At 49.2% G+C, this 23311-nt stretch overlaps 1 protein-coding gene across 13 annotated transcripts in view; it reads left to right on the forward strand.

The window, feature by feature from the left end:
- Positions 1-23311, forward strand: part of LOC129869391 (disks large homolog 1-like) — a 282157-nt gene that overhangs the window by 125376 nt on the left and 133470 nt on the right. The window contains exon 1 of one of the 13 annotated variants that reach the window (XM_055943770.1): positions 2539-4262. The exons of the other annotated variants lie outside the window; for them this stretch is intronic. Within the exon in view, the coding sequence (XP_055799745.1) occupies positions 4005-4262 (258 nt within the window). The 5' untranslated portion in view covers positions 2539-4004. Of the gene's footprint in view, positions 1-2538; positions 4263-23311 lie in introns of those variants that run through there. 13 annotated transcript variants of the gene reach the window in all.

Below are 23311 nucleotides of genomic sequence, written 5' to 3' on the forward strand. Positions count from 1 at the left end.
CAGCTATTTTCAGGTCTCTCCAGAGATGTTTGACTGGGTTCAAGTCCGGGCTCTGGCTGGGCAACTCAAGGACATTCAGAGACTTGTCCCGAAGCCACTCCTGCGTTGTATTGGCTGTGTGCTTAGGGTCGTTGTCCTGTTGGAAGATGAACCTTCGCCCCAGTCTGAGGTCCTGAATACTCTGGAGCAGGTTTTCATCAAGGATCTCTCTGTACTTTGCTCTGATCATCTTTCCCTCGATCCTGACTAGTCTCCTAGTCCCTGCCGCTGAAAAACATCCCCACAGCATGATGCTGCCACCACCATGCTTCACTGTAGGGATGGTGCAATGTTTCCTCCAGATGTAACGCTTGGCATTCAGGCCAGAGAATCTAGTTTCTCATGGTCTTTAGGTGCCTTTTGGCAAACTCCAAGCGGGCTGTCGTGTCTTTTATTGAGGAGTGGCTTCTGTCTGGCCACTCTACCATAAACGCCTGATTGGTGGAGTGCTGCAGAGATTGTTGTCCTTCTGGAAGGTTCTCCCATCTCCACAGAGGAACTCTGGCGCTCTGAAAGAGTGACTGTCGGGTTCTTGGTCACCTCCCTGACCAGGGCTCTCTCCCCCGATTGCTCAGTTTGTCCGGGCTGCCAGCTCTAAGAAGAGTCTTGGTGGTTCCAAACTTCTTCCATTTAAGAATGATGGAGGCCACTGTGTTCTTGGGGCCCTTCAACGCTGCAGATTTTTTTGGGTACCCTTCCCCAGATGCGCTCAAATGTGGGACCTTCTATAGATAGGTGTGTGCCTTTCCAAATCATGTCCAATCAATTGAATTTACCACAGGTGGACTCCAAGTTGTAGAAACATCTCAAGGATGATCAATGGAAACAGGATGCACCTGAGCTCAATTTAGAGTCTCATAACAAAGTAGTCTGAATATTTATGTGAATAAGAAATCAGATTTTTTTTTATTTTTAATACATTTGCACACATTTCTAAAAACCTGTGAAACTTTGTCATTTATGGGGTATTGTGTGTAGATTGAAGAGGGCTGTAATGTAACAAAATGTGGAAAAAGTTAAGGTGTCTGAATACTTTCCCAATCCACTGTATCTCTGTCAGTGCTTCCAGGGTAGAACTGAGCTGAGATAAATACTTTTAACTCCGTGGAACACACTCAGGGGTCCGCAGCACCACTCTCATCAAATATACATGTCCCGGGTACTTATTTAATTGGCAATGCATTATTGAGCTGATCCTACATGTATAAGGTCACATTGGATTGAGGATGCAGACAGAGACAGAGTTTTGACAGCTGCGTTGTCTGCCTGAGTACACTGGAAGTGATCAGGCAGGTACAGGAAAGGCTAACAGCGTGTATGAGTGTGTCATTCACATGTGTTAGGTTCTTGTTCTTGTATGAGTGTGTCATTCACATGTGTTAGGTTCTTGGCATAGATGGGCAGGTGGTGTTTGGATATTGGAGTGAGTGAGTGAGTGGGTGGAGTGGGTGAGTGAGTGTGGGTGGGTGGGTGAGTTCGTGAGTGAGTGGGTTGATGAGAGTGGAGTGAGTGAGTGAGTGAATGTGTGGGTGGGTGGGTGAGTGAGTGAGTGGGTGTTGTGAATGGGTGGGTGGGTGAGTGAGTGAGTGGGTGTTGTGAATGGGTGGGTGGGTGAGTGAGATCAACATAATCTATGCGCATACCAAAAATTAAGATTTATACTCCTTCAAAATATCCCTGCCATTTCCCTAGCTAACCACAGCACTATATACAGTAGTAAAGTATCATTTAACTCCCTGAAAATAAATATCCCTGCCATTTCTCTGGCTGTAGTGCTAACTAGAGGTAGATGCTATTTCTGTCTCCTAGCTACAGTGAGGCTGATCTGATCAGGACTTGACTGTAGGTGCCTGTGGATCCAGACACCATAGCGGTGACATGTGGAAACAGGCACCACAGCGATGACATGTGGAAACAGGCACCACAGCGATGACATGTGGATACAGACACCACAGCGATGACATGTGGAAACAGACACCACAGCGGTAACATGTGGAAACAGGCACCACAGCGATGACATGTGGATACAGACACCACAGCGGTAACATGTGGAAACAGGCACCACAGCGGTGACATGTGGATACAGGCACCACAGCGGCGACATGTGGAAACAGACACCACAGCGGTGACATGTGGATACAGGCACCACAGTGATGACATGTGGATACAGGCACCACAGTGATGACATGTGGAAACAGGCACCACAGCGGTGACATGTGGAAACAGGCACCACAGCGGTGACATGTGGATACAGGCACCACAGTGATGACATGTGGATACAGGCACCACAGTGATGACATGTGGATACAGGCACCACAGTGATGACATGTGGATACAGACACCACAGCGGTGACATGTGGACGAGGAGTCCTGTTATTTCTCTCTGTCTCTGGAGAATATCTTTGGAGTTGTAGGAGCAGGCAGGGAGGGAGGAGCTTGGTTGGTGGGATTGCAGCTCTATTTGATGTGAAAGCTGTTGCCATGGTGCCGGTCCCCACAGAGTAGGAGCACGAGCTGTGACAATGGCTCTTACCTCGTTGACACCTGTGACTCTGGCTCAGCTATAGGCTGGCTCTGGATGGAGGAGGACGAGGAGGATGCTTCTACTATTTCAGTATGAGAGGAAGATGAGAAGGAGCAGACAGAGAATCAACAGGCGTTGACACAGACCAGGACCCTGTTATTTTTTCCCCCTCTGATGGGCACAGGCTGTTGTTATTCCACTGTGGATCGGTGGCGGCAGTATGTGTGGGAGACCAGCGAGCTGCAGTGTCTGAAAACACCCGAGGAGGAGAACACACATTTACACACTTACACACATAGTCACCATCACGCAGCACCAGAAGCCGACGTTTACCCGACTGAACTGGCTAACGGCTAATACTTCCTTCCTGGATTTTACACACTCATCTAGGGAAGTGTATCTGTGGCGTCTCACACTCATCTTGTTCTCAAACGCTTTTGGGCATTTTCTTATTCCTTTCTCCTCTGTCCGTCTGATCCTTCTGGACCTGCGAGCACCTTTTCGAGAGAGGTGCTGAGTTTCAGTGTTATGTCGGCTGGCAGGGTCCATAATCATATCTGGTGACGCACGGGTTTCTACGCCTGGACAATGGCTCCGGAGTGGCAGGACCAATCAGTAACACCTCTCTCTGAAAGCTTTCCTGTGGCCACAGAGGTTTCTGATGACTTTCAATAGAGTTCAACTCTTCTGGGACTGAGGGAGAGGAGGAGGAGGAGGAGGAGAGGAAAGGAGTGGAAGAGAGGAGAGGAGGAGTAGGAAGACCACACCAGATCAGAGCTCAGGATGGATCTTCTCTCATCTATATTTAATGTGAGTGTGGAGGTTTAGAGGGGGGAGTCTCTGAGCTGTTCTTCTCCTCTTAGGAATGTACTGTGATTGAGCCCTGGTCATTTGACTGCACTTCACTGGAGGTCCACTTACAACCTGGAAACAAGGGAGAGACAGAAAGAAAGAAATAGACCTCCCTTCTCTGATGTCTCCAAGACTTGTCAGGTAATCAAGCCAATTTCCTGCCTTTCGACCCCCCTTCCCCGTTCCTTCGTTCTTGAAATAGAAGAGAACAAGAGCGAGAAGAGTCCCAGTGATCCAGAGAGACTACTGCTGGGGAGTTTCTGGCGGTGCCATCTGTCTCCTTCCCAGCTGTTGACCATGTTGCGTCTGGTGTGCCCCCCTGGTTAGGGAACGGACGATGCAGACGGGGCTGTCTGTCTTTCACGATCTAATGGACTTCCTTTTGGACTTTTGGTCCCTCTTACTGCTCAATAGGATGCAGTGAGTAACCCTACCCGTACCTGCACACCCCTCCAACTCCTCCACCTTATATTCCTCTCCTCTGTGGCTGCCAGTTCAATCGCTCCGTAGGCCAGCTGTTATCTCGTTCCCGGACCTAAAGGAAGAGAAGAGGGGATAGTTATTTCTCTTCCCTCCTCTGGTCCCTGAGATGAATTTCATCTTCGGCAACAACACTCAGTTCCCACGAGGTGGGCGGAGCGGTGGAGGCGGGGGCCAAGGGCATGGGGGGCCCCAGAAACAGAAACAGGGGCCCAAGAGAGGCGCCTCAGAGGAACTGCCCTCGGGACATCATACGGGCTCACCTTCCTCCTCCTCCTCCTCTTCCTCCTCTCACTGGCAGCAGCTCATCACCTTCTTCTCGAAGAGAAACGCCTTTAGTGACTGCATCACAGCCGGAGCCACTCAGGTAATTCCAGATCACACGCCGGTAGTACAAACAGGTATACTGTAAATGTGCTCACACTGTGGATTTCCTGCTTTCATTGCCTGGTAATACTCAGTGTTTGTGGACAAGGCAAGGAACAATTCTGTATTGTTCAATTGTTTGGGCTTGATATTTGCCTGTGTAAGACTGGAGCCTCGGATGCTTGTGTGGCAAACACTGTTTCTATTTATATTCCTCAAGGTTACTATGGCAACTACTGTTGCTCTAAGATGTCTCTAAGCATGTAGGCAGAAGATGCAGAATGTTCCCAAAAAGCTCAGAATTGAAAGTGTAAACTAAGATGCCTGTCTCCTCAGCCTTGTGGAGAGGTGCAGAGCTGTCCGTCAATCTCCTGGGAGTGTACTATAGAAAGTCAAGTGTTTACCGAGACCAATCCCTAGTCCCCTTGGCACCTAGCCACCTCCTAATACCTGTCTGGAGCATTAGATGTCCTGCTTCACCATGCTCCTTTAACGCATCAAGTCAGTCATTTATTCCTTGACCAAGGTTAACTAACCTGGCTAGCATCCTCACATAGTGCTGTCTCAGTCCTGTCTTCCTGTCTTGTCAACCATCAGGAGTTGGGAGTGGAGTGGAGGAGAGATCAGGGCTGGTTGGTTATTTTCTGTGTCTGGTGAGGCATGAAGGCTCATGGTCACTACTGTACTGGAGGCTCAAGTTTCACCTCTGATAATTATCATCCATTACATACTGATGGAACCATAACAGATGAATGGACAAGACAAGAGCACGATTAACCACAAGTTTGATTTGTCTTTTAATGTTTTGGCAAACCCTCATGAAGATCTGTTGAGCAAATTGTTTGGTGTAAAGATGCTTGTTCAAGAAGAGGCTCACTAGTGAGCTGAACTTTATCAGTGACATCATGACCAAGTGGGGCTTGTGTTCCCATCCAGTCCTGTGTTGTAGTAAATCAACAGGATCTGTACCCTGATGTCAAGAGACTGCTGTCTGTCTGTACCCTGATGTCCAGGGCCTGCTGTCTGTCTGTACCCTGATGTCCAGGGCCTGCTGTCTGTCTGTACCCTGATGTCCAGGGCCTGCTGTCTGTCTGTACCCTGATGTCCAGGGCCTGCTGTCTGTCTGTACCCTGATGTCCAGGGACTGCTGTCTGTCTGTACCCTGATGTCCAGGGACTGCTGTCTGTCTGTACCCTGATGTCCAGGGACTGCTGTCTGTCTGTACCCTGATGTCCAGGGCCTGCTGTCTGTCTGTACCCTGATGTCCAGGGCCTGCTGTCTGTGGGGTAGGCAGCTGGCGCCAGCAGCACTCAGTGCTCTATTGTTTTCTGAGTTATAAACTGTAATCAGATTGGACTGGGCCTAGAGCTTCTTCCCAAGGTGTTGTCCAGAGCACTTAGTGGAGGACTAATGGCCCATTACAGCTGCTGCTGCTGCACTGTGAGGTGCCATCACTTTTATATCAGTTCATCCTGTCTGTTACTGAGGGAAGAAGAAACGGAGATGGATGGATGGAGACTTTTGAAAGATTGACAAAAAGGGAAGGATGGAGAAGGACTGAGAAGGACATATGGGAGGAAGTATTTTCTGTAGTACTCACAACAACCACTTCATCTTTCTTTCATGAGCCTTTTTACCCACAAACACCCGAACAATACAGTACGTTCTCACGCCACGGCCTCCTGGTCATTAAGACATACCTTCTCTGTCGTCCTCTAGGGTCTGAGTTCAAGACCCGTTTTAAGGTTCAGATCAGAAGGAGTTGGGTCCAGTATAGCAAAGCAAGGATTAAAGTCCTGAGAAATTGTTACGGATATGTTCATTCGGTTTTAGGGGTGTAAGGGCTGAGTCTCGATACTTCCTGTAGATCTCTTGTAAAGCCTCATACAGGAATATATCATGTACCTAGCTGTATGGGCATGCAGTAATGAATGAACCTGATGTTTGTCAATTGTGTCAACTCAAAACTAGTTGAATCGTGTAATTAGTGCATGTCTTCTGTTGTGGTCGGGTGTTCTAGAACTTTCTCGGGTAGCATGGATTGTTGTGTCGGAGGTTTATGTCTCTAGGAGTGGACTGGAGTGCTGTAATGGTAGGAAGCAGAGAGATTTTTCTCTATGTCTCTGTAATAATTGATGAGGAGGTTAGCATCGCTGGGGAGGTAACTTATACACAAACTACAGAGCGTTTCTTAACAGACGATCGTGTAAAACGGAGGCGGGGGAACACAGGAGGATTGCTTTGGTGGATCCTTCACCAAACATGGAAGGGTCTTGAATATTAAGGATAAAGGGATCCATGACTGTATGGTATGTACTGTAGGGATCCTTGGCTGTATGGGATGTACTGTAGGGATCCTTGGCTGTATGGGATGTACTGTAGGGATCCTTGGCTGTATGGGATGTACTGTAGGGATCCTTGGCTGTATGGGATGTACTGTAGGGATCCTTGGCTGTATGGGATGTACTGTAGGGATCCTTGGCTGTATGGGATGTACTGTAGGGATCCTTGGCTGTATGGGATGTACTGTAGGGATCCTTGGCTGTATGGGATGTACTGTAGGGATCCTTGGCTGTATGGGATATACTGTAGGGATCCTTGGCTGTATGGGATGTACTGGGCCTTTGGAAAGTATTCAGACCCCATTACTTTTTCTACATTTTGTTACGTTACAGCCTTATTCTAAAATTGATTAAATAAAACATTTTCCTCATCAATCTACACACAATACCCCATAATGACAAAGCGAAAACAGGTTTATTTTACATTTTTGCAAATGTATGTAAAATAAATAATATATATATATATATATCTTTGTTTACATACACATTAGCCAAATACATTCAAACTCAGTTTTTCACAATTGCTGACATTTAATCCTAGTAACAATTCCCTGTCTTAAGTCAGTTAGGATCCCCACTTTATTTCAAGAATGTTAAATGTCAGAATAATAGTAGAGAGAATGATTTATTTCAGCTTTTATTTCTTTCATCACAATCCCAGGGGGTCAGAAGTTTACATACACTCGATTAGTATTTGATAGCATTGCCTTGAGTTGTTTAACTTGGGTCAAATGTTTTCGGTAGCCTTCCACACGCTTCCCACAATAAGTTGGGTGAATTTTTATTTTATTTTTTGTTTTGTTTTTTTAACATTTTATCCCCTTTCTCCCCAATTTTCGTGGTATCCAATCGCTAGTAATTACTATCTTGTCTCATCGCTACAACTCCCGTACGGGCTCGGGAGAGACGAAGGTCGAAAGCCATGCGTCCTCCGAAGCACAACCCAACCAAGCAGCACTGCTTCTTTAACACAGCGCGCCTCCAACCCGGAAGCCAGCCGCACCAATGTGTCGGAGGAAACACTGTGCACCTGGCCCCCTTGGTTAGCGCGCACTGCGCCCGGCCCGCCACAGGAGTCGCTGGAGCGCGATGAGACAAGGATATCCCTACCGGCCAAACCCTGCCTAACCCGGACGACGCTAGCCCAATTGTGCGTCGCCCCACGGACCTCCCGGTCGTGGCCGGCTGCGACAGAGCCTGGGCGCGAACCCAGAGACTCTGGTGGCGCATTTAGCACTGTGATGCAGTGCCCTAGACCACTGCGTCACCCGGGATGCCGTTGGGTGAATTTTTAGTCCATTCCTCCTGACAGAGCTGGTGAACTGAGTCAGGTTTGTAGGCCTCCTTGCTCGGACACGCTTTTTCAGTTCTGCCCACATATATTCTATGGGATTGAGGTCAGGGCTTTGTGATGGCCACGCCAATAGCTTGACTTTGTAGTCCTTAAGCCATTTTGCCACAACTTTGGAAGTATGCTTGGTGTCATTGTCCATTTGGAAGACCCATTTGCAACCAAGCTTTAACTTCCTGACTGATGTCTTGAGATGTTGCGTCAATATATCCACATAATCTTCCTCCCTCATGATGCCATCTATTTTGTGAAGTGCACCAGTCCCTCCTGCAGCAAAGAACCCCGACAACATGATGCTGCCACCCCTGTGCTTCACGGTTGTGATGGTGTTCTTCGGCTTGCAAGCATCCCCCTTTTACCTCCAAACATAACAATGGTCATTATGGCCAAATAGTTCTATTTTTGTTTCATCAGACCAGAGGACATTTCTCCAAAAAGTACGATCTTTGTCCCCATGTGCAGTTGCAAACCGTAGTCTGGCTTTTCTATGGCGGTTTTGGAGCAGTGGCTTCTTCCTTGCTGAGCGGCCTTTCAGGTTATGTCGATATAGGACTCGTTTTACTGTGGATATAGATATTTTTGTACCTGTTTCCTCCAGCATCTTCACAAGGTCTTTTGCTGTTGTTCTGGGATTGATTTGCACTTTTCGCACCAAAGTACGTTAATCTCTAGGAGAAAGAACGCGTCTCCTTCCTGAGCGGTATGACGGCTGCGTGGTCTCATGGTGTTTATACTTGCACACTATTGTTTGTACAGATGAATGTGATACCTGCAGGCGTTTGGAAATTGCTCCCAAGGATGAATCAGACTTGTGGAGATCTACAATTTTTTTCCTGAGGTCTTGGCTGATTTCTTTTGATTTTCCCATGATGTCAAGCAAAGAGGCACTGAGTTTGAAGGTAGGCCTTGAAATACATCCACAGGTACACCTCCAATTGACTCAAATGATGTCAATTAGCCTATCAGAAGCTTCTAAAGCCACGACATCATTTTATGGAATTTTCCAAGCTGTTTAAAGGCACAGTCAACTTAGTGTATGTAAACTTCTGACCCACTGGAATTGTGATACAGTGAATTATAAGTGAAATAATAATCTGTCTTTAAACAATTGTTGGAAAAATTACTTGTGTCATGCACAAAGTAGATGTCCTAACCGACTTGCCAAAACTATAGTTTGTTAACAAGAAATTTGTAGAGTGGTTGAAAAACGAGTTTTGATGACTCCAACCTAAGTGTATGTAAACTTCTGACTTCAACTGTAAGTATTCAGATCATTTGCTATGAGACTCGAAATTGAGCTCAGGTGCATCCTGTTTCCATTGATTATCCTTGAGATGTTTCTACAAATTGATTGGAGTCCACCTATGGTAAATTCAATTGATTGGACATGATTTGGAAAGGCACACACCTGTCTATATAAGGTCCCACAGTTGACAGTGGATGTCAGAGCAAAAACCAAGCCATGAGGTTGAGGGAAGTGTCTGTAGAACTTCGAGACAGGATTGTGTCGAGGCACAGATCTGGGGAAGAGTACCAAAACATTTCAGGAGCATTGAAGGTTCCCAAGAACACAGTGGCCTCCATTATTCTTAAATTGAAGAAGTTTGGAACCACCAAGACTCTTCCTAGAGCTGGCCACCTGGCCAAGCTGGGCAATCGGGGGAGAAGGGCCTTGGTCAGAGAGGTGACAAAGAACCTGATGGTCACTCTGACAGAGCTCCAGAGTTCCTCTATGGAGATGGGAGAACATTCCAGTAGGACAACCATCTCTGCAGAACTCCACCTTTATGGTAGAGTGGCCAGACAGAAGAAACTCCTCAGTAAAAGCCACATGACAGCCCACTTGGAGTTTGCCAAAAGGCACCTAAAGACTCTGACTATGAGAAACAAGATTATCTGGTCTGACGAAATCAAGATTGACCACCCTGGCCTGAATACCAAGCGTCACATCTGGAGGAAACCTGGCACCGCTCATCACCTGGCCAATACCATCCCTACGGTGATGTATGGTGGTGGCAGCATGCTGTGGGGGTGTTTTTCAGCAGCAGGGACTGGGAGACTAGTCAGGATTGAGGCAAAGATGAACGGAGCAAAGTACAGAGAGATCCTTGATGAAAACCTGCTCCAGAGTGTTTAACTTTCCAATAGGACACCAAACCTAAGCGCACAGCCAAGACAACAGAGAAGTGTCTTCGGGACAAGTCTCTGAATGTCCTTGAGTGTCCCAGCCAGAGCCCGGACTTGAACTTGATCGAACATCTCTGGAGAAACCTGAAAATAGCTGTAGAGCAACGTGGTATAAATGTGATATTTCAGTTTATTATTCTTAATAAATTTGCAGAAATTTCCCCAAAACAGTTTTTGCTTTGTCATTACGGGATTTTGTGTGTAGATTGCTGAAGAGAAGAAAAAAAAACAATTTAATGAATTTTAGAATAAGCCTGTAATGTAAATGTGGAAAAAGTCAAGGGGTCTGAATACTATCCGAATTCACTGTAGGTGTTGTTGATGTCTGGGATATAAGGATCCTGGAGTATGAACCTGGTGGAAAGAGAGAGTCTTCTCTTTCTGGTTGTTGTCTTTCTCTCTGTCCCAGAAGGAATCTCCTGTGTTCCCCTGTCCCTTCCTTAGGCCACGAGTCTAGTGTGTAGCCTACCTGAAGGAATAAATTACCTGCTGTCTGTACTCCGTGTGCGCCCGTGCGTGTAGACGTGTGTCCACTGCTGTTCGTCACCATATCGCTCCACTGGCAGTGCGTTGACAGAGTCTCTGTGAATGATGGCAGCTAATTTACAAGTCATTTGTAGTTTTAAATGAGTAAAGCCTTGGTCTTTGATCTCCTTTCAGCGCCCCCCCCATCCATTAAGTTCAGGTGACAGCAGCATCTCTCCTCACCTGCACCCCATCCATTAAGCTCCTCACCTGCACCCCCATCCATTAAGCTCCTAACCTGCACCCCCATCCATTAATTTCCTCTCCTAACCTGCACCCCCATCCATTAAGTTCCTCTCCTAACCTGCACCCCCATCCATTAAGCTCCTCACCTCACCTGCACCCCCATCCATTAAGCTCCTCACCTGCACCCCCATCCATTAAGCTCATCACCTGCACCCCCATCCATTAAGCTCCTCACCTGCACCCCCATCCATTAAGCTCCTAACCTGCACCCCCATCCATTAAGCTCCTAACCTGCACCCCCATCCATTAAGTTCCTCTCCTCACCTGCACCCCCATCCATTAAGCTCCTCTCCTCTCCTGCACCCCCATCCATTAAGCTCCTCTCCTGCACCCCCATCCATTAAGTTCCTCTCCTCACCTGCACCCCCATCCATTAAGCTCCTCACCTGCACCCCCATCCATTAAGCTCCTCACCTCACCTGCACCCCCATCCATTAAGCTCCTCTCCTCACCTGCACCCCCATCCATTAAGCTCCTCTCCTGCACCCCCATCCATTAAGCTCCTCACCTCACCTGCACCCCCATCCATTAAGCTCCTCTCCTCACCTGCACCCCCATCCATTAAGCTCCTCACCTGCACCCCCATCCATTAAGCTCCTCACCTCACCTGCACCCCCATCCATTAAGCTCCTCTCCTCACCTGCACCCCATCCATTAAGCTCCTCTCCTCACCTGCACCCCCATCCATTAAGTTCCTCTCCTCACCTGCACCCCCATCCATTAAGCTCCTCACCTCACCTGCACCCCCATCCATTAAGCTCCTCTCCTCACCTGCACCCCCATCCATTAAGCTCCTAACCTGCACCCCCATCCATTAATTTTCCTCTCCTAACCTGCACCCCCATCCATTAAGTTCCTCTCCTAACCTCCACCCCCATCCATTAAGCTCCTCACCTCACCTGCACCCCCATCCATTAAGCTCCTCACCTGCACCCCCATCCATTAAGCTCCTCACCTGCACCCCCATCCATTAAGCTCCTCACCTGCACCCCCATCCATTAAGCTCCTCACCTGCACCCCCATCCATTAAGCTCCTCACCTGCACCCCCATCCATTAAGCTCCTCACCTCACCTGCACCCCCATCCATTAAGCTCCTCTCCTCACCTGCACCCCCATCCATTAAGCTCCTCACCTGCACCCCCATCCATTAAGCATCTCTCCTCACCTACTCCCCCATCCATTAAGCTCCTCTCCTCACCTGCACCCCCATCCATTAAGCTCCTCTCCTCACCTGCACCCCCATCCATTAAGCTCCTCACCTGCACCCCCATCCATTAAGCATCTCTCCTCACCTACTCCCCCATCCATTAAGCATCTCTCCTCACCTACTCCCCCATCCATTAAGCTCCTCTCCTCACCTGCACCCCCATCCATTAAGCTCCTCACCTGCACCCCCATCCATTAAGCTCCTCTCCTGCACCCCCATCCATTAAGCTCCTCTCCTGCACCCCCATCCATTAAGCTTCTCTCCTGCACCCCCATCCATTAAGCTCCTCACCTCACCTGCACCCCCATCCATTAAGCTCCTAACCTGCACCCCATCCATTAAGCTCCTCTCCTGCACCCCCATCCATTAAGCTCCTCTCCTCACCTGCACCCCCATCCATTAAGCTCCTCACCTGCACCCCCATCCATTAAGCTCCTCTCCTGCACCCCCATCCATTAAGCTCCTCACCTGCACCCCATCCATTAAGCTCCTCACCTGCACCCCCATCCATTAAGCTCCTCTCCTCACCTGCACCCCCATCCATTAAGGTCCTCTCCTCACCTGCACCCCCATCCATTAAGCTCCTCACCTGCACCCCATCCATTAAGCTCCTCTCCTCACCTGCACCCCCATCCATTAAGCTCCTCTCCTCACCTGCACCCCCATCCATTAAGCTCCTCACCTGCACCCCCATCCATTAAGCTCCTCACCTGCACCCCCATCCATTAAGCTCCTCTCCTGCACCCCCATCCATTAAGCTCCTCACCTGCACCCCCATCCATTAAGCCCCTCTCCTCACCTGCACCCCCATCCATTAAGCTCCTCACCTGCACCCCCATCCATTAAGCCCCTCTCCTCACCTGCACCCCCATCCATTAAGCTCCTCTCCTCACCTGCACCCCCATCCATTAAGCTCCTCTCCTCACCTGCACCCCCATCCATTAAGCTCCTCTCCTCACCTGCACCCCCATCCATTAAGCTCCTCTCCTCACCTGCACCCCCATCCATTAAGCTCCTCTCCTCACCTGCACCCCCATCCATTAAGCTCCTCACCTGCACCCCCATCCATTAAGCTCCTCTCCTCACCTGCTCTGGCTACAACAGATCTCATTCACACACTCGATTTCTCGTACTCTCTAACCATCTCTCACCAGCTCTTTCTCTCTCTCTCACCAGCTCTTTCTCTCTTACCATCTATTTCTCTCTCACCAGCTCTTTCTCTCTTACCATCTATTTCTCTCTCACCATCTCTTTCTCTCTCACTCTCACCATCTTTGTCTCACTCTCACCATCTCTGTCTCACTCTCACCATCTCTTTCTCTCTCACTCTCACCATCTCTTTCTCTCTCACTCTCACCATCTCTGTCTCACTCTCACCATCTCTGTCTCACTCTCACCATCTCTGTCTCACTCTCACCATCTCTGTCTCACTCTCACCATCTCTGTCTCACTCTCACCATCTCTGTCTCACTCTCACCATCTCTCTCTCTCTCACCATCTCTGTCTCGTTCCCACCATTTCTGTATCTCGCTCCTCACCTGCACCCCCATCCATTAAGCTCCTCACCTGCACCCCCATCCATTAAGCTCCTCACCTGCACCCCCATCCATTAAGCCCCTCTCCTCACCTGCACCCCCATCCATTAAGCTCCTCACCTGCACCCCCATCCATTAAGCCCCTCTCCTCACCTGCACCCCCATCCATTAAGCTCCTCTCCTCACCTGCACCCCCATCCATTAAGCTCCTCTCCTCACCTGCACCCCCATCCATTAAGCTCCTCTCCTCACCTGCACCCCCATCCATTAAGCTCCTCTCCTCACCTGCACCCCCATCCATTAAGCTCCTCTCCTCACCTGCACCCCCATCCATTAAGCTCCTCACCTGCACCCCCATCCATTAAGCTCCTCTCCTCACCTGCTCTGGCTACAACAGATCTCATTCACACACTCGATTTCTCGTACTCTCTAACCATCTCTCACCAGCTCTTTCTCTCTCTCTCACCAGCTCTTTCTCTCTTACCATCTATTTCTCTCTCACCAGCTCTTTCTCTCTTACCATCTATTTCTCTCTCACCATCTCTTTCTCTCTCACTCTCACCATCTTTGTCTCACTCTCACCATCTCTGTCTCACTCTCACCATCTCTTTCTCTCTCACTCTCACCATCTCTTTCTCTCTCACTCTCACCATCTCTGTCTCACTCTCACCATCTCTGTCTCACTCTCACCATCTCTGTCTCACTCTCACCATCTCTGTCTCACTCTCACCATCTCTGTCTCACTCTCACCATCTCTGTCTCACTCTCACCATCTCTCTCTCTCTCACCATCTCTGTCTCGTTCCCACCATTTCTGTATCTCACTCTCACCATCTCTGCTTCTCACGCTCACCATCTCTGTCTCACTCTCTCACCATCTATGTCTCACTCTCTCTCTCATCTCTCTCTCACCAGCTCTGTCTCAAACTCTCACCATCTCTCTCACCTTCTCACCATCTCTGTCTCTCTCTCTCTCACCATCTATGTCTCACTCTTTCTCACCAGCGCTCACCATCTGTCTCACCATCTCTGTCTCACCCCCTCACTCACCATCTCGGTCTCACTCCCTCTCTCACATCTCTGTTTCACTCCCTCTCTCACCATCTGTCTGTCTCACTCTTACCATCTATGTCACACTCTCTCTCACCATCTGTCACACTCTCTCTCACTCTCTCTCATCAGCTCTGTCTCACTCTCTCACCATCTACTGTATATCACTCACTCACTCACTCTCTCACACATATATATATATATATATTTATCTTTGTAATCCTCAATGTGCCTGGCCTGTTGTATCAGAGGAGTGTAGCGCCAGCCAACAGAAACCACAAATAACCTCACATCGTAGCCGTCGTCAAGACCAGAAGGTCTCTCTGCTCCTCTCCTCCAATGTGCCGGCTTTGTCCGTTGCCATGGTATGTGTTGCCATGGTGATCGTCAAATGAAGCGATGCGTGTTTTATTTGTTTATTTATTTTGAATCCGCTAGCTGTGGGTTATGCTGGTGCGTACACACACACACACACACACACACACACACACACACACACACACACACACACACACACACACACACACACACACACACACACACACACACACACACACACACAGTGGTGCATTTTGGATGGCTAGGCAGTGTTGCTGTAAACCAGCACCAGGTATTCAGCTGTTCAGCAGGCAGCTCACCTCAACCAAATAATAGCCCTGCTCTGCTCTCCCTACTCCCTGTCAGCCATCTGCCCTGTATGACGCACACACACACACACAGACACACACACACACAGACACACAGACACACAGACACACAGACACACAGACACACAGACACACAGACACACACACACACACACACACACACACACACACACACACACACACACACACACACACTCACATTCAATCACACACACATGCTTAGACACGTCACACACACATGCTTAGACACGTAACACACACATGCTTAGACACGTCACACACACATGCTTAGACACGTCACACACACATGCTTAGACACGTCACACACACACGCTTAGACACGTCACACACTCAAACGCAAGTTCAGACTCGTGTTGCACGATGTACCGAAACTTCTGTACTTTTCCGATGCTATAATATGAAAACGGTCTGTTATTAGAATTTGTTACTTTCAGTTCTTTTATCAAATGTGTCTCACGTTTGGAAATCAACTAAATGTATTGAACTTATTAGAACAGCTATTGATTAGTTTATCCTAAGATATAAATTAGAGATGAGTTTATCAGAAGACATCAATGAGAATGCATCAGAGTCATATGCAACAGAGGTTGTCTGTGTGCTCGCTGCCCGTATGTCTACCACGCTGTGTAGCCGTTAGCGATGCTAATTCTAACCCTCTTCAGGTAGATGGAATGGCTTTACTAAAAACTTGTTGCAGTTTTGGCTCAAATCAAATGAGTGTTTTTTTTAACGTAATATTCACAGGAAACAGCGGGGTGTTAACGGCACAGTTAAATGACTACTGGCGAGCTCTCCTCATGACAGTGAAGTGAAATGTGGTCAACACTAAAGGGAAGATCATTGCGGATGGAAAAGTTTGTGTTGTATCACTGCATCACACTCAGTGTGTGGGACGGAGACTCACTCTGCCACGCAGATCAAATCTCCCACACGCACCACATACGTACACATGCTCTCTCTTTCCGGAAACATCTCCTTCAATTCTCAGTACCAAGTTGCTTGGTAAGATGTCTTCCTTCTTGTCTTGACAGGCCTGGGTTAGGAATGTGTCCTTGTCTTGACAGGCCTGGGTTAGGAATGTGTCCTTGTCTTGACAGGCATGGGTTAGGAATGTGTCCTTGTCTTGACAGGCCTGGGTTAGGAATGTGTCCTTGTCTTGACAGGCCTGGGTTAGGAATGTGTCCTTGTCTTGACAGGCCTGGGTTAGGAATGTGTCCTTGTCTTGACAGGCCTGGGTTAGGAATGTGTCCTTGTCTTGACAGGCCTGGGTTAGGAATGTGTCCTTGTCTTGACAGGCCTGGGTTAGGAATGTGTCCTTGTCTTGACAGGCCTGGGTTAGGATTGTGTCCTTGTCTTGACAGGCCTGGGTTAGGATTGTGTCCTTGTCTTGACAGGCCTGGGTTAGGAATGTGTCCTTGTCTTGACAGGCCTGGGTTAGGAATGTGTCCTTGTCTTGACAGGCCTGGGTTAGGAATGTGTCCTTGTCTTGACAGGCCTGGGTTAGGAATGTGTCCTTGTCTTGACAGGCCTGGGTTAGGAATGTGTCCTTGTCTTGACAGGCCTGGGTTAGGAATGTGTCCTTGTCTTGACAGGCCTGGGTTAGGAATGTGTCCTTGTCTTGACAGGCCTGGGTTAGGAATGTGTCCTTGTCTTGACAGGCCTGGGTTAGGAATGCGTCCTTGTCTTGACAGGCCTGGGTTAGGGATGCGTCCTTGTCTTGACAGGCCTGGGTTAGGAATGTGTCCTTGTCTTGACAGGCCTGGGTTAGGAATGTGTCCTTGTCTTGACAGGCCTGGGTTAGGGATGCGTCCTTGTCTTAACAGATTTATTTATTTTTAATCAGTTTTCCGTTAAAACAAATAAGAAAAAATCTGAAAATTCCATGTGAATTCACAATGCAGATGCGCTGCTTCCAGCAGCCGGTTGGGTCTCCGGTTGGGTCTCCGGTTGGGTCTCCGGTTGGGTCTCCGGTTGGGTCTCCGTTTGGGTCTCCGGTTGGGTCTCCGGTTGGGTCTCCGGTTGGGTCTCCGGTTGCGTCTCCGTTTGGGTCTCCGTTTGGGTCTCCGGTTGGGTCTCCGGTTGGGTCTCCGGTTGGGTCTCCGGTTGGGTCTCCGGTTGGGTCTCCGTTTGGGTCTCCGGTTGGGTCTCCGGTTGGGTCTCCGTTTGGGTCTCCGGTTGGGTCTCCGGTTGGGTCTCCGGTTGCGTCTCCGGTTGGGTCTCCGGTTGGGTCTCCGGTTGGGTCTCCGGTTGGGTCTCCGGTTGGGTCTCCGGTTGGGTCTCCGGTTGCGTCTCCGGTTGCGTCTCCGGTTGGGTCTCCGGTTGGGTCTCCGGTTGGGTCTCCGGTTGGGTCTCCGGTTGGGTCTCCGGTTGGGTCTCCGGTTGCGTCTCCGGTTGGGTCTCCGGTTGGGTCTCCGGTTGGGTCTCCGGTTGGGTCTCCGGTTGGGTCTCCGGTTGCGTCTCCGGTTGGGTCTCCGGTTGGGTCTCCGGTTGGGTCTCCGGTTGAGTCTCCGGTTGGGTCTCCGGTTGCGTCTCCGGTTGAGTCTCCGGTTGCGTCTCCGGTTGGGTCTCCGGTTGCGTCTCCGGTTGGGTCTCCGGTTGGGTCTCCGGTCGGGTCTCCGCTTGCGTCTCTTTCAGGCTACCATTACTGGACCTCAATTCCACCTCATGAAGTTAATCACCTTCTCAGTTGACTTCTCAAAGTGTTGCCATACAGGACTTCGCTCCTGTCGCTTGCCTTTCTCTGCCATTTATCCAACTGTTATTGACGATGGTGGAGAGTCGACTACAAGATAATTGATTCCTCGACTCCTTGCGCGTCGACTCCCATTTCTGAGTGTTAAGATTTGATTCCTCTAAGAATCAACTCCTCAGCTCCTAAGATTCAATCTTTTTGGAACTGAGGAAACTGTTTAGGGCTCCCGAGTGGCGCAGCGGTCTAAGTCACTGCATCTCAGTGCTAGTGGCGTCACTACAGACCCTGGTTCGATTCCAGGCTGTATCACAACCAACCGTGATTGGGAGTTCCATAGGGCGGCGCACAATTGGCCAAGTGTCGTCCGGGTTTGGCCGGGGTAGGCAGTCATCGTAAATAAGAATTTGTTCTTAACTGACTTGCCTAGTTAAATAAAGGTTAAATAAAACATGTAAATAAATCCTCAGGTAGCAGAAATGGCCCAGCCCTAGTTGATCACCTTGACTCAGGTGGTAATGGAATATAATCCTGATAAACATATCTAAGGATTTCCTGTCTACCATTCCATTGATCACAGTGCATCACAGCAAGTCCTGCAAAGTGTGTGTTTGGAGTAATCTCAGTGATTTCCATATACATCACAGACAGTTAGGATTGAACTAGCGCCCGATAAAGACCTTGTCTGTACCTATCAGTCTTACATCTCTAGTACCCTCAGGCTCTCTGTCTGAGGCCTTGTAAGGAGACCTGGCCCCGTATACACAAAGCATCTCAGAGTAGGAGAGATGATCTAGGATCAGTTTAGCCTTGTTTAGATCATAATGAATCAGATGTATATGGACAGATCCTAGATCAGCACTCCTACTTTGAGAGGCTTTGTGAACACAGGCCCTGATGATTATTGGCAGCTCTGGTTAAAAGTTACCTGTAGGATCTTGGATCAGCTTACTCTCTCTGAATCCTAACCCTAACCATTAGGCAGGGAAACACACATCTTACATCAGTGTCTATGAGAAGCTTCATCCTTATAGGTCAGTGTGAGTGCCAGTCCCTGTGGGCCTGTAGAGCCCCCTGGTGTTCAGTCTTGGTATTACCACTGCTATGTTTTCTCCAGTCACTGCTAATGGAAGGGCCTTTACTGCAGCGGATCCCAAAGGAGAGTCTCAGCAGATACTTTATGGCCACATCTTAATGCTGCACTGTGGCCAGTAATACTGGGTTGGTTTATTGTGTAGGTCACAAGAAAATCTGATAGACCTAAGATGGGGCACGGTGCATTTAAGTTAAAAACCATTAAAGCCCAGCCCCTGATACATGACATTGCATGAAGTGCTGAAGACCACACTGTACAGGGGGGGTTGGTTATCTCCGTACTGTACGGGGGGGGTTGGTTATCTCCATACTGTACGGGGGGGTTGATTACCTCCATACTGTACGGAGGGGTTGGTTATCTCCATACTGTACGGGGGGGTTGGTTATCTCCATACTGTACGGGGGGGTTGGTTATCTCCGTACTGTACCGGGGGGGGGGTTTATCTCCGTACTGTACAGGGGGGGTTTATCTCCGTACTGTACAGGGGGGGTTGTCTACATACTGTACGGGGGGTGGTTGTCTACATACTGTACAGGGGGGTGGTTGTCTACATACTGTACAGGGGGGGGTGGTTGTCTACATACTGTACAGGGGGGGTGGTTGTCTACATACTGTACAGGGGGGGGTGGTTGTCTACATACTGTACAGGGGGGTGTTGTCTACATACTGTACAGGGGGGGGGGTTGTCTACATACTGTACAGGGGGGTGTTGTCTACATACTGTACAGGGGGGTGTTGTCTACATACTGTACAGGGGGGGGGGTTGTCTACATACTGTACAGGGGGGGGTTGTCTACATACTGTACAGGGGGGTGTTGTCTACATACTGTACAGGGGGGGGGTTGTCTACATACTGTACAGGGGGGGGCGTTGTCTACATACTGTACAGGGGGGGGTTGTCTACATACTGTACAGGGGGGGGTTGTCTACATACTGTACAGGGGGGGTTGTCTACATACTGTACAGGGGGGGTTGTCTACATACTGTACAGGGGGGGTTATCTCCGCACTGTACGGGGGGGGGGGGGGTTGTCTACATACTGTACGGGGGGGGTGGTTTGTCTACATACTGCACGGGGGGGGTGGTTGTCTACATACTGTACGGGGGGGGTGTTGTCTACATACTGTACAGGGGGGGTGGTTGTCTACATACTGTACAGGGGGGGTGGTTGTCTACATACTGTACGGGGGGGGGGGGGGGTTGTCTACAAACTGTACAGGGGGGGTTGTCTACATACTGTACAGGGGGGGGTTGTCTACATACTGTACAGGGGGGGTGGTTGTCTACATACTGTACAGGGGGGGGGGTGGTTGTCTACATACTGTACAGGGGGGTGTTGTCTACATACTGTACAGGGGGGGGGGTTGTCTACATACTGTACAGGGGGGGGGCGTTGTCTACATACTGTACAGGGGGGGGTTGTCTACATACTGTACAGGGGGGGGTTGTCTACATACTGTACAGGGGGGGTTGTCTACATACTGTACAGGGGGGGTTGTCTACATACTGTACAGGGGGGGTTATCTCCGCACTGTACGGGGGGGGGGGGGGGGGGGTTGTTGTCTACATACTGTACGGGGGGGGTGGTTGTCTACATACTGTACAGGGGGGGGTGTTGTCTACATACTGTACAGGGGGGGTGGTTGTCTACATACTGTACGGGGGGGGGGGTTGTCTACATACTGTACAGGGGGGGTTGTCTACATACTGTACGGGGGGGGGGGGGGGTTCTACATACTGTACAGGGGGGTGGTTGTCTACATACTGTACAGGGGGGGGTTGTCTACATACTGTACAGGGGGGGGGGGGTTTGTCTACATACTGTACAGGGGGGTGGTTGTCTACATACTGTACAGGGGGGGGGGGGTTGTCTACATACTGTACAGGGGGGGGGGGTTTATCTCCGCACTGTACGGGGGGGGGGGTGTCTACATACTGTACAGGGGGGGTGGTTGTCTACATACTGTACAGGGGGGGTGGTTGTCTACATACTGTACAGGGGGGGGGTGGTTGTCTACATACTGTACAGGGGGGTGGTTGTCTACATACTGTACAGGGGGGGGTGGTTGTCTACATACTGTACAGGGGGGTGGTTGTCTACATACTGTACGGGGGGGGGGTTGTCTACATACTGTACAGGGGGGGGGGGGTTGTCTACATACTGTACAGGGGGGGGGTTGTCTACATACTGTACAGGGGGGGGGGGGGGTTGTCTACATACTGTACAGGGGGGTGGTTGTCTACATACTGTACGGGGGGGGGGGTTGTCTACATACTGTACAGGGGGGGGGGGGGGGGTTGTCTACATACTGTACAGGGGGGGGGGGGGGGGGTTGTCTACATACTGTACAGGGGGGGGGGTTGTCTACATACTGTACAGGGGGGGGGGGGGGTTGTCTACATACTGTACAGGGGGGGGTTGTCTACATACTGTACAGGGGGGGGGGGGGTTGTCTACATACTGTACGGGGGGGGGGTTGTCTACATACTGTACAGGGGGGGGGGGGGGGGGTTGTCTACATACTGTACAGGGGGGTGGTTGTCTACATACTGTACAGGGGGGTTTGAGACCTGAGGTGAAATGAAGTCCATTATGTGTAATTCCCCGTTCCAGTAGTAAGTGGTTGAGTGTATGTCTCCCTGGCTTGTCACGGCCAATAATTACACAGTAGAGGTTCTATTCAGTCATTGTATTTGAAGGGCTCCTGTATAGTACGACACACTTTGTACATTTCTTTCTCCCCTCTCCCTTTCTGTTTAGTGCAATTACTGGTGTTGTAGGGCAGTCCTTTGTGAGAGTGGTGTTTTTAGCGGTGAGATGCTCACCTATTCTTGGTAGCCACTCTGACTGGCGGAATAACATAGCCTCTAGGGTTGGTATTACTACACATAGAAGCCCTACAGTGGAGACATCTTGCTCTTCCCCCTCTCTCTCTCTCTTTCTCTCTCCTCTCTCTCTCTCTCTCTCTATTTCGCCCTCTTTCTCACCCTGATTTTCAGTCCTCCCCTTTGCCTGGTCTCTGTTTCTGTCTCATCTCCCTCTCCCTTGTCTCATCTCCCTCTCCCTTATCTCATCTCCCTCTCCCTTATCTCATCTCCCTCTCCCTTATCTCATCTCCCTCTCCCTTATCTCATCTCCCTCTCCCTTATCTCATCTCCCTCTCCCTTATCTCATCTCCCTCTCCCTTATCTCATCTCCCTTATCTCATCTCCCTCTCCCTTATCTCATCTCCCTCTCCCTTATCTCATCTCCCTCTCCCTTATCTCATCTCCCTCTCCCTTATCTCATCTCCCTCTCCCTTATCTCATCTCCCTCTCCCTTATCTCATCTCCCTCTCCCTTATCTCATCTCCCTCTCCCTTATCTCATCTCCCTCTCCCTTATCTCATCTCCCTCTCCCTTATCTCATCTCCCTCTCCCTTATCTCATCTCCCTCTCCCTTATCTCATCTCCCTCTCCCTTATCTCATCTCCCTCCCTCTCTCTTATCACATCTCCCTCCCTCTCTCTTATCACATCTCCCTCTCTCTCTATTATCACATCTCCCTCCCTCTCTCTTATCACATCTCCCTCTCTCTCTCTTATCACATCTCCCTCTCTCTCTCTTATCACATCTCCCTCCCTCTCTCTTATCTTATCTCCCTCCCTCCCTCTTATCTTATCTCATCTCCCTTGTCTCTCATCTTATCTCATCTCCCTTGTCTCATCTTTCTCACTTATCTCTCTCAATTCAATTCAATTCTATTTGCTTTATTGGCATGTCGTAACAATGTACATATTGCCAAACGCTTACTTTGGAGATTTACAATATTAACATAATTAATAATAATAATAATCAATATTGTCAACGGAACAACAGTAACAACAATAACCATTAGAGGTCGCCCGATTATGATTTTTCAACGCCGATCCCGATTATTGGAGGACCAAAAAAAGCCGGTACCGAATAATCGTCCGTTTTTTTATTTTTTTAACATTTTTTTTATTTGTAATAATGACAATTACAACAATTATGAATGAACACTTATTTTAACTTAATATAATACAACAATAAAATCCATTTAGCCTCAAATAAATAGTGAAACATGTTCAATTTGGTTTAAGTAATGCAAAAACAAAGTGTTGGAGAAGAAAGTCAAAGTGCAATATGTGCCT

The sequence above is a fragment of the Salvelinus fontinalis genome, chromosome 14 (assembly GCF_029448725.1).
Source record: "Salvelinus fontinalis isolate EN_2023a chromosome 14, ASM2944872v1, whole genome shotgun sequence".
Lineage (NCBI taxonomy): Eukaryota > Metazoa > Chordata > Actinopteri > Salmoniformes > Salmonidae > Salvelinus > Salvelinus fontinalis.